A 12622-nucleotide genomic window follows, 5' to 3' on the forward strand; every position below is an offset into this window, starting at 1 on the left:
TATTCTTATAATTATAATCTTATAATTAAACAAGACACTAGTGAACTGATAAGTGCTAAACTTGTGGCAGTAAGCAGGAGTTTGACTCTGCGAATTGATAGTCTAGAGTGTTGGTGTCACGAAAGCCACGAAATGATCGTCGGCCTGGCCTTCTCATAACTAGTGTTCTTGCTCTACTTATTGTTGACTATTTTTAAGCTCCTACCTGCCAGCAATTAGTTTTATGCGAAAGTTTTTTGCCAGTGATGCTAGGGTGGACGAACGTGGGTACACCTCTCCATGAGGCTTTTCTTTCGCTTTAAATCACTTTTTCTGGCACTGGTGTGTGCTATTTCTCATGGAGTGATTTTTTGTGGTACTAAACTTGGAAATGCCACAGAACAGATTTGGGCTGTGTGCACCTCCTGCACTTCCCTTCTTTCTAAACCTCTCTTCCTCCAATAGCACTGTTTCACCTTCCCCCCTTCTGTACCTCGCTCTGAATTCTCCCACCTCCCCCCCTTTTGCTCCTCCACCGGCACTGTTTTACCTTCCCCCCTCTTCTGCACTCTTCCAAGCTGCACTCCTTCTCATCTTGTTGCCCCGGAGATCTAAAAAAAAAAAAAAAAAATTGAACAGGGTACTTCTGAAGTGTCCCTGGTGACCTAAGTGAAAGCAGGTCTACAACTACTCACAAGTGGAGCAGTCACAAGTTGCGCCTTTTCCACTGGGTCATGGACACATGGGGATTCAGCCAGTCTCTGTCAGTTACCCTGTGACAACAATGTCTGAATAGTACATGCAGCTAACGCCACAGCACAGAAAGCCAGTGCCAGCCCATTACTGGCACCAAAGTGGTATAAGCATGTGGTCATGCTACCCTGGTTCACATCCTTATTCTCAGACCAGCTTCTGGTGTGATGCCAAGCTTACAAGCCGTGTTCATGTACAATGAAGCTAGTAACACTAGGGTGCCAGAACACATATCTGATCTTAAAGCCCCAGAACCTGTTCAATGAAGAAGAAATGCTGGCTAAGGCTTGAAGGGATGGTGGAGGGGGAAGGGGAGGAGGCAGACGCAGGATCAGCCCTGAAAGGCCTCAAGAGATAGAAACAGAATCAACAGGATGTCTACTCAAATGCCTCGGCCCAAAAGAACTGCAGCTTTACTAAATAAATTTTGATGTCTTATATTTTGTAAATAACCAATTCAAAGAAAAAAATGAAATAATAAAATGAAATTTAATTAGACTATAGAGAATCTCAGTGGGTTCAGACAAAACAGTTCTACAGCCACCCTGGTTTCCAGAGGGATTCAGTATAAGATTCTTGTCCTTACCCGTTCAGCTTTTTACAAATGTCTTCCTATTCAACTCTCCTTCTTTATCTCCCTTTACCAACCTCCTTGGAGCTTACACTCTTCAAATGCATGCCTTGGATAATTCCACTTCACACACCACAGCTTTTAGTTTATGGCTCCCTCACTTTGGAATAGGATGAACCATCTCTTAAGAAACGTAAAGCTTCTCTTAAAACCCGACTCTTCATGGCTGGGGGGCTTCTGAGGTGGGGCTTGGGCTTCAACCATAAAGTATTTGAGGGTTCTGTTGTTTCCCAGCGAGATGTAATTGGCGCTGGCTTTTACTAAACTGGAATAGAGCTTTTTACCGCAGGCTGGTGATGTAAATTCTCCGACGCTCATTGGAACTGAATGAGTGTCGGCGCATTGACCTCGCTGACCCTTGATAAAAAGCTCTACCACGGTTTACTAAAAGGAGAGGAGCCCTGAGTAATTCCCTATTTTTTGCTTTAAGTTGTGAGATGTTTATTGTATGCTTTTTGCATTTTATTCATGGTTATTGTTGACTTTGATAATATCATATGATGCACTGTTAATGTATTTCTATGTACACTGGTTAATAAAGACCTACATAAGAACATAAGCATCGCCTCTGCCGAGTCAGACCAAAGGTCCAATCACGCCCAGCAGTCCGCTCCCGCGGCGGCCCCCCAGGTCAATGACCTGTAAGCGATCTATTACTCTAAAGCATTTTGCATTGTATAGTAACCCTCTAATTGTACCCTTCAATCCCCTTTTCTTTCAGGAACTTGTCCAAGCCCATTTTGAAGCCCAAAATCGTACTCTGCTCTACCACCTCCTCTGGAAGCGCATTCCAGGTGTCCACCACCCTCTGAGTGAAGAAGAACTTCCTAGCATTTGTTCTGAATCTGTCTCCCTTCAATTTTTCCAAGTGCCCTCTAGTCTTTGTTGCCCCCGCCAGTCTGAAGAATCTGTCCCTCTCTACCTTCTCTATACCCTTCATGATCTTGTAAGTTTCTATCATATCCCCTCTAAGTCTGCGCTTTTCCAGGGAAAAGAGCCCCAGCTTCTCCAGTCTCTCAGCATACGAAAGGTTTTCCATTTTTGTTGCTCTTCTCTGGACCCTCTCAAGTATCGCCATATCCTTCCTAAGGTATGGTGACCAGTACTGAACGCAGTACTCCAGATGCGGTCGCACCATCGCCCTATACAGCGGGAGGATAACTTCCTTGGTTCTGGCAGCGATACTTTTTTTGACAATGCCCAACATAATTTAAATAAATAAAAATAACCTAGCTCTTCTACTGTACTTTCCCTGACTCTTAACTACCTTGAAATTTTGTTTCTGCCTTATTTTTCATTCCTTATTCCCTCCCCCATTTCTATTCTATTATCATTATCTTTGGGAATTTATCTTTGTGCTGTGCATCTCGGTCCGTTTGTCTCTCACAGTTACCACCTTTTAATGTTACTTCATTTGGTTTGCTGTGAACTTTTATTATTCCGATGTTATTGAGTACGTATTCCGCCATGATGGTTCTCTGAATGAGCAAGTTATAATCTTGCAAATAATTATTATATGTTTTCAGTACATTTGAAACTGTATGACCTTTCGTAGAGGTATAGGCAGAAGGGTACAAAAGCCTGACATTCGAATAGTTCCAAAGCTGTGTGACTCGGTTCATAGATAACGGCGTGAAAGACAAAGGCGCGCGCCGACAACTGAGCGCAAGACGGAGGTGCGCGCCGAAGAAAATTACAGTTTTTAGGGGCTCCGACGGGGGATTTTGTTGGGGAACCCCCCTACTTTACTTAATAGACATCGCGCCGGCGTTGTGGGGGGTTTGGGGGGTTGTAACCCTCCACATTTTACTGTAAACTTAACTTTTTCCCTAAAAACAGGGAAAAAGTTAAGTTTTCAGTAAAATGTGGGGGGTTACAACCCCCCATACCCCCCACAACGCGGCGCAATGTCTATTAAGTAAAGTGGGGGGTTCCCCCCCACGCCCCCCCCGTCGGAGCCCTAAAAACAGTAATTTTGAGCGGCGCACACCTCCGCACTGCGCTCAATTGTCTGGGCGCGCCTTTGTCCCGGCGCGCTTTTGACCTGACACCGTGTGACTCATCTGAAGGTCTCATGTAAACCGTTTTGAGCCCCCTTGGGAGAACGGTATAGAAAATTGAATAAATAAATATTTCTTTTAATCGCTGCTGAAATTTCTTATTATTCTGACCTAGATCTTGATAGTAAGTCACCCTGTAGACTGTAAGCCATCGTATCTCCTACTGGACACATTACTGTACAGGAAGCCCTGGTATCATACCTGCAAGAGGTCTCTCGGAACGAGATGTTTAAATCCCAGTGTGCACGTATCCTGTTGACAAACAAACACAGTCATGAATCACACATACCACAATTGATACACTCCCACATCCCTCATAAACACAATCTCATGGTACGGGAGCAGATTTCTAAAACCTAAGAAGAGTGTTCCAGTTCCACCACTGCCACTAACTGCTCTGTGCCTGGATTTCACACTCAGTATTAAAGGGCTTGTAACCCCATGCTTTATTTTACGCACTGACAGCATTTCACATCTAACAAATCTCTATGATGCACACTGCCACACCCGACCTGTCACTAACCTGATGCAATAGAAGACTAGCAAAAAGAGGTCTTAAAGCATTTAGTAAATGTTCAGGCTAACAGACCTCAGAAGTACCATACTGTATGTCTATAAGCTTTAAAGATCATACAGCTTCAATTGGCACCCATGGTCGTCATAGGCCTCAATAATATTTTTTTAACAATTTTTATATATATATAAATATAGATGTTTTAGATATCAAAATGTACTCATCTTTCATCTACGCGGGTGGGGGTAGGCACTCCAACACGCGTAGATGAAAGATGAGTACATTTTGATATCTAAAACATCTATATTTATATATATAAAAATTGTTAAAAAAATATTATTGAGGCCTATGACGACCATGGGTGCCAATTGAAGCTGTATGATCTTTAAAGCTTATAGACATACAGTATGGTACTTCTGAGGTCTGTTAGCCTGAACATTTACTAAATGCTTTAAGACCTCTTTTTGCTAGTCTTCTATTGCTTTATATCTAAGGAGGTCTGAAATACTCGAGCCTGATTGAGTGGACTAACCTGATGCACCATGTTGAATGAGGACTGGACACTAAAGGCTCCTTTTACGAAGGCGCGTGACTTTTCACCACCCGCTAACCCCCGCGCTAGCCATAAAACTACCGCGGTATTACGCGCGTTAAACCGCTAACGCGCCTTCGTAAAAGGAGCCCTAAAGCTCCCCGGGTAGTCACGCGCTATACAATCTGACTCGTCTATCAGGATTCAGAAGGTGCCCCGCCCCCTAAATCAGAGTTCAGAGTTCAAAAAGCGTCTAATCAAAACCTCTAGAATGAGACACTGTAATTGAGCAAAGACAAACTACACAGCTCGATACTGGAGACGTGGTAAAAATCCAAAGTTCCTTTTCCAAGAGTCAGCAAAGTCGTACAGACAATTAAGATACATCATTTTCCCAATATAAGAAAAAAAGATTCAATAATTAGATCAATTTGTCTTCCAAAAATCCAAAATAATACGTCGGCAGGCACTTGAATTTCAAAAATGGCAAAAAAATAAATAAAATGCTACTGAAAACGGAGGGGGGGGGGAATCTAGGAAGAAGCAGTGTGTGTGCATTGATGGTGGAAATAGGGATGCATTATCTATGGGGTGAGTTGGGGTGCCAAGGGGCTTCTGCATGTTACTATGTTACTCTAGTATTATAAAGGAAATCTGCAATAGAACTTAATTCCAAACTGGATTCCGCTCCTTAGATCTACGAATCAAAAATCTATTGACAGTACCATCAATAAAGGACCTATACTACACCAGAAATTCCACTTTTTCAGTAGTTGCACCTTCGCTCTGGAACGCAATGCCATTCCATCTTCGCAATGAAGATTCCCTAACCAAATTTAAAGCAAATCTTAAAACCTTTCTCTTTAAAGATGCCTACCAATAAGTAGGAAACAAGTGAGAGAGAAAATAAAACAAACAAAACAAAATGATTTTAAGAAGCGATATCCCTATCTTCCTCTCGTTACTTCCCCTCCCTTTTACTTTTATTTATCATTGTAATTAATACTTTCCCATACCCCCAGAAATCCTCTCGTTTCTAAATCAGTCTCAATTGTCATTGTTTTAGGTTTACCCCAAATTATTTTATTTTACCTATTTATATTAAACCTTTTTAGTTTGTAATATTGTAACAGTGTGACAAGGCAGTGGCTGCTGCCAGAAGGATGCTGGGCTGTATAAAGAGAGGCGTAGCCAGTAGAAGGAAGAAGGTGTTGATGCCCCTGTACAGGTCATTGGTAAGGCCCCACTTGGAGTATTGTGTTCAGTTTTGGAGACCGTATCTGGTGAAGGACGTAAGAAGATTTGAAGCGGTCCAGAGGAGGGCGACGAAAATGATAGGAAGCTTGCGCCAGAAGATGTATGAGGAGAGACTGGAAGCCCTGAATATGTATACCCTAGAGCAGGGGTGTCCAACCTTTTGGCTTCACTGGGCCGCATTGGCCGAAAAAATGTTTCTGGGGCCGCCAAACGCTGCAGTAAGACAGAGGAGGGAGCCGGCAAGACGGTAAACACCCAGGGGCAGCAAAGGAAAACACTGCATCGCCCTCGACCGGGGCCACAAAAAATACTTCACTGGGCCGCAAGTTGGACACCCCTGCCCTAGAGGAAAGGAGAGACAGGGGAGATATGATTCAGACATTCAAATATTTGAAGGGTATTAACGTAGAACAAAATCTTTTCCAGAGAAAAGAAAATGGTAAAACCAGAGGTTGAGGGGTGGTAGATTCAAAGGCAATGTTAGGAAATTCTACTTTACGGGAGAGGGTGGTGGATGCCTGGAATGCGCTCCCGAGAGAGGTGGTGGAAAGTAAAAATGTGACTGAGTTCAAAGAAGCGTGGGATGAACACAGAGGAACTAGAATCAAAAAATAATATTAAAAATTGAACTAAAGCCAGTACTGGGCAGACTTGTACGGTCTGTGTCTGTATGTGGCCATTTGGTGGAGGATGGGCTGGGGAGGGCTATTAACGTAGAACATAATCTTTTCCAGAGAAAGGAAAATGGTAAAACCAGAGGCCATAATTTGAGGTTGAGGGGTGGTAGATTCAAGAGCAATTTTAGGAAATTCTACTTTACGGAGAGGGTGGTGGATGCCAGGAATGTGCTCCCGAGAGAGGTGGTGGAGAGTAAAACTGTGACTGAGTTCAAAGAAGCGTGGGATGAACATAGAGGAACTAGAATCAGAAAATAATATTAAAAATTGAACTAAGGCCAGTACTGGGCAGACTTGCACGGTCTGTGTCTGTATATGGCCATTTGGTGGAGGGCTTCAATGACTGGGAGGGTGTAGATGGGCTGGAGTAGGTTTTAACGGAGATTTCGGCAGTAGGAACCCAAGCACAGTACCGGGTAGAGCTTTGGATTCTTGCCCAGAAATAGCTAAGAAGAAAAAATTAAAAAATTTAAATTGAATCAGGTTGGGCAGACTGGATGGACCATTCGGGTTTTTATCTGCCGTTATCTACTATGTTACTATGTCGCTATGTTACTATGTAAACCGCCCAGATACATGTGATGGTCGGTATATCAAGCCATGAATAAACTTGAAACTAAAAACTACCAGGGACAGAGTGACAAACATATCAAAAGCCTCACATAATGGTAAGACCAGTGAGCCTTGTGTTGATGGAGGGGGGAGGGAGGGCTCTTGTAAGGATGGACGGCGTGAAGCCACGCTGCCTCTCCTGTACTGCGTAGAGAGCATTTGGGGGTTTACTTCGGGAGCTTTGTCGCTGCTTCAGCATACCAATAAATTATGCATGAAAATGGTTTTATTTATCCCATTAGTGTCAAATCCAATTTCTCATCATTTTCTACCCTTTGGTGCAAAGCCTTTGAAAACCTGTGCCCTCACACATGCACAGAGGTTACCCAGTAGCCCTGCTTCATGTGGCCATAGAAAGGCTAAAGAGAATGTTTCACATAGAAATAAAAAACAAAACATAAAGGAATGGGGCTTTAACATTCAAGGCAGTTCCTGGTAGTATAGTAAAGGCCAGACTGGTATAAAAAGCACAGAAAATAACTATTCAGCTAAGCAGGGGGGAGGGGCTAGGACTTTACTATCCTCGGTTCTGCTTTCCTACCACTAATTCTGTGCAGCCTGCTCCAACTGCAGGCCTGAATGGGAAACCTCTGGCTACAAAGGACACACTTGCTGCTGCCTTTCATATGTATAACTGTAGGGGCCCCTGCCTGTCTTCCCAGATCCTACATCATGTTCACTGCTCCACCACAACTGCTCCTTCTGCTCTTGGGCCCGTTCACTCCTTTGGACACTGCAGACCACGGAATTCTCTTCCATCTAGTTGCAACAGTTTCGATCTAGTGGAGTAAAAAGCTCTATAACATGAAGAGTCCCGTCTCGGCACCAGCAGCCTCCGAGTTTTCTCAAGGGATTTGTCAAAGAAGGTGGATTGGCTGTTCAAAGATCCCCAACATCTCTGAACCTAAGGAACAGTGACACCCCAGCTGGATTCTGTTACATGGAGGGACCTGGGTTGGATTCCTCTCCCTTGATGAGCCAAGGCTAGGGAAATGTGCTGGGGGGAGAGAAGGAAGGGAGTGAGTTCTGGTCATTGTGAAAAGGCAACACTTAGTGGTGTCATGGGTACTAGAGAATGACACAGTGACAAAATTCATCACCGTTCCCGTCCCCGTGGGAAACCATCTTCATGTCATTGTTTAAGGAGAGAGGGAAGAGTCAGCGTATGAATGGCCACAACCACTGACCCGCAAGCTTTGCTTTGAAAAATGCTGGTGTAGAAGGACATCAATCTAAAGACATCTCTCCAATCAGATATCAGCAGTTACTAGATTAAATTCTTGCCTCTTAGAGATCACAAGCTGGTTAGAATCACACAAGTTAAAACAGAACTATATCACAGAGTAGATCAAACTGGAGGGGGGATTGTGCTATATATTAAAGAGGGAATTGAATCAAATAAAATAAACATTCTGCATGACATAAATAAAAGTGTGGAATCCATATGGATAGAAATTCCATGAGGAAAGGGATGTTACCAGTGGTGTGCCTCAAGATTCTGTTCTGTCGGTAAGATTTGCCTCTTTGCAGATGATACCAAAATCTTCAATAGAGTAAACACCCAGGATGATGTGAACAACATGAAGAAAGACCTGGTGAAGCTTGAAGAATGGTCTGAAATTTGGCAGCTAAAATTTAATGCTAAGAAATGCAAGGTCATGCATTTAGGATGCAAAAACCCAAGGGAAAGGTACAGTTTAGGGGGTGAAGAACTTTTGTGCACGACAGAAGAGCAGGACTTGGGTGTGATGGTATGTGATGATCTTAAGATGGCCAAACAGGTTGAAAAGGTGACAGCGAAAGCTAGAAGAAGGCTAGGGTGTATAGGGAGAGGTATGACCAGTAGGGAAAAGGAGGTATTGCTGCCCCTGTATAAGACTCTGGTGAGACCTCATTTAGAATATTGTGGACAATTCTGGAGTCCACACCTTCAAAAAGATATAAAAAGGAGGGAGTCAGTCCAGAGGAAGGCTACTAAAATGGTGTGTGGTCTTCATCATAAGGCCTATGGGGACAGACTTAAAGATCTCAATCTGTACGCTACAGAGAAAAGGCAGAAGAGGGCATGAGGAGTGTGTGGCGCAGTGGTTGGATCTACAGCCTCAGCACCCTGGGGTTGTGGGTTCAAACCCCGCGCTGCTCCTTGTGACCCTGGGCAAGTCACTTAATCCTTCATAGCTCCAGGTACGTTAGATAGATTGTGAGCCCACCGGGACAGAGAGGGAAAATGCTTGAGTACCTGATTGTAAAAACCGCTTAGATAACCTTGATAGGCGGTATATAAAATCCTAAAAAAAGAAAAAAAGAAAGGGTGATGTGATAGAGACGTCTAAATATCTACATGATGTAAATGTACAAGAGTTGAGTGTCTTTCATTTGAAAGGAAACTCTACAATGAGAGGGCATAGGATGAATTTAAGAGGTGAGAGGCTCCGGAGTAATCTAAGGAAATACTTTTTTTACAGAAATAATTCAGCAAATACTTTAGAGTCTGCTGCTAAATAAACCATTAATAACAATTTGTACTTCACACACTATGCCACAGAAAGCCAGTATATCGAGACCAGATATAAGAAAATATGATCAAATTTGGCAATCCCAAATAACAGTTGAATTGCTGAACTCTGTACCACCTGTAGAGCATGCAAACATCTGTAGATCAGCAATAGTTAATGTGCCACGTCACGGTTACTTTCTTTTTCTTCACCGTTGCACTTTCCTATTTTGAACATATTTTATGTAGGCTGCCTTGGAGTTCTCTCAATTAGGCAGCGTATCAAATCTAGAAAAAGTAAATAAGGCCTCCTGATTCCAATGACAAAGCCTTGTGTGGATTTACAAAAGCTCACACAACAGCAGCCCGAGACAGATGAAGGGGTTCTACTAACAATGGAACATCGCGAGACCCAAACCGTCAGATCTCAGTAGCTCCTCTTTGCTTAAATTGCTTGGCTATGGTTTCCCTTTTTCACAGCAAAATTTAGGCCGCAAAGTGGAAGATACCCCTTTTACCACAGTAAGACTTGTAGGAGCCAGCTCTGTGGGTGCTGGAGCACCCCCAATGTTGAACAAACTCATTGACCCTGTCCAAGAAGGGGTCATTTCCACTGGGTCTAGAACCCTTAATAATTTTGGCAAAGTTGGCTCCTGTGATAAGACTGCCCTTGCCTTTCAGTTTTGTTATTTTCTTTTCCTACAGATATATTATGAAATGTATGTTGGGAAAATTATTATGTGCGTAATTTGTAACCATGGAAATATGTTAAATAAAGACATAAATCATGATTCAGTGAAGACCACCACTGAGATGCTTTTTATGATTCACTTATATTTTCTGATAATGTCATGTGTTCACCTTATTCTGACTTCCGAAAGTTAACCAAGAAAGATACTAAGCCAGTGCACTTTAAAAAAAAAAAAGTGTCACTTTTTTTTTTTTTTGCTTGTTTTTATCCATCAACCTTTAATGAAGGTCAAATGATGGAACTTTTGGTCCTTTGACTGTGAGATCTTATCCCTGTCCCTTCTCTAGAGCCGACACAGAGACTCTATGGTCAGTGAATGTCCTTCTGCCATGAATGCTCTATGCATAGTTATAAGGAGTCATCGCTTTATCCAATTATGAAAGTGTATTTTTCTTACAACTACAGACAGAAAGTGCTGTAGACATGGATAATTCCACGCAGGTATCTAGACAGATGAACCCGTAAGAACTTAGATAAATGGAACAAGTATAATATATAGATCCTCAGTAATTCAGGAAGCACTGAAGCCATTTCTGTGGGTTTATCTCCAATTGGATTTTGGTGGGTAATGTACGTTTCACTTTATGAGTTATTCATTCAAATCATTGATAATTTACAAGTTATCAGCTGTAGGATTACAGCCTGTGAGAACATAAGAATTGCCGCTGCTGGGTCAGACCAGTGGTCCATCATGCCCAGCATTCCACTCACGCGGCGGCCCTCAGGTCAAAGACCAGTGCCCTAAATGAGTCCAGCTTCACCTGCGTACGTTCCAGTTTAGTAGAAACTTGTTCAACTTTGTCTTGAAACCCTGGAGGGTGTTTTCCCCTATAACAGACTCTGGAAGATCGTTCCTGTTTTCCACCACTCTCTGGGTGAAGAAGAATTTCCTTAAATTTGTACGGAATCTATCCCCTTTCAACTTTAGAGAGTGCCTACCTTGGAGAGGGTGAACAGTCTGTCTTTATCTACTAAGTCTATTCCCTTCAGTATTTTGAACGTTTCGATTAAGTCCCCTCTCAGTCTCCTGTTTTCAAGGAGAAGAGGCCCAGTTTCTCCAATCTCTCACTGTACGGCAACTCCTCCAGCCCCCTTAAATTAGAGTGGGGGGCTATGTTACGAAGTTGTTAATTTCATAGGGGTAAAAAAGTGCATTTATATTTGTAAAGAACAGGAAGGCAGCTAGACAATATTGAGAGGGGGAGAGAAGGAAAGAGAGAGGGGGGAGGGAGAGGGAGGGATAGAGGGAGAGAGAAGAGGGGAGAGAGAGGGGGTGAGGGAGAGAGAGAGAGAGAGGGAGGAAGAAGAGGGGGAGAGAGATGGAGAGGGAGAAAGAGAGAGAGGGAGAGGGAGGAAGAAGAGGGGGAGAGAGAGATGGAGAGGGAGAGAGAGATGGAGAGGGAGGGAGAGAGAGAGAGGGGGAGAGAGAGGGAGGGGGAGGGAGAGGGGGCAGAGAGGGGGAGGGAGAGGGGGAGGAGGAGAGGAAGGAAGGAAGGAAGGAGTTTGGGATGAACCCAGAGGATCTCTAATAAGAAAATGAAGAGTATTAAGAAAAAAAAACCCTCAAATGGTTACATGCGTGTGGATGTGTCCAGTGGTGCCGCAACTCTGGCTCTGAAGAACTAAGGCTGGTGTTAGGCAGACTTTACAGTCTGTGTCCCAAATATGGCAATCCAGTTTAGGATGCGCTGGAAAGGGCTTCAAAAGCAACTTCAGTGACTGGAATGTGAGGAAATAATAAATCGCAGTAGTAGTAGAAAGTGCCAGGCAGACTTTGACGGTTGTGTCCCGCAAATGACAAGATAAATTTGGATTTTATTACTTTATTTTATGTCGATGTATTTATTAACTTACCAATTCCCTCCTTCCCTTATTTGTTCCAATATGTCAAGTTTGTCATGCCCTCTTCTTTTATTAATTTTTTTCTTAATTATTTTCTTTTAATAAATATTTTAATGTCTGATAAACGGTATATCGAATAAAGAAACTTGGATAATGAGTGTGACTGTTGGCAGACTAGATGGACCGTCTTTTACCACATTACTATGTTGCTATGTTATCTCTAGCCAAGAACAATAACTATTATACCATGAGGTCGGGAAATTTAAAGTTCTTACTAGAACCAAGACCATAACATCTTTCCCCAAAATCACTCTGAAATAAGGTTTTATGGAAAGTTCTCCCTAAAATGATTCACAGGTTCACAATCCTTTATCCACAATGCTCGGGACCAGAGACATTTCGGATGTTGGAATTTTTTGGTTTTTGGAATGATGCGTCGCCAGTGGCCACAGCGATTCACATTCGTCGACTGCTGTAGCCCTCTCTGCCGCCTCCTGCCTTACTGACGTCACCTAGGGCT

The 12622-nt window shown here is 43.0% G+C and overlaps 1 protein-coding gene across 1 annotated transcript in view; it reads right to left on the reverse strand.

Moving 5' to 3' along the window:
• The window catches only part of SAMD11 (sterile alpha motif domain containing 11), a 183533-nt gene that overhangs the window by 101336 nt on the left and 69575 nt on the right, over positions 1 to 12622 (reverse strand). The window contains 1 exon segment of the mRNA XM_033921680.1: positions 3625 to 3675. Within this exon segment, the coding sequence (XP_033777571.1) occupies positions 3625 to 3675 (51 nt within the window).

This window comes from Geotrypetes seraphini, chromosome 15 (genome assembly GCF_902459505.1).
Source record: "Geotrypetes seraphini chromosome 15, aGeoSer1.1, whole genome shotgun sequence".
NCBI lineage: Eukaryota > Metazoa > Chordata > Amphibia > Gymnophiona > Dermophiidae > Geotrypetes > Geotrypetes seraphini.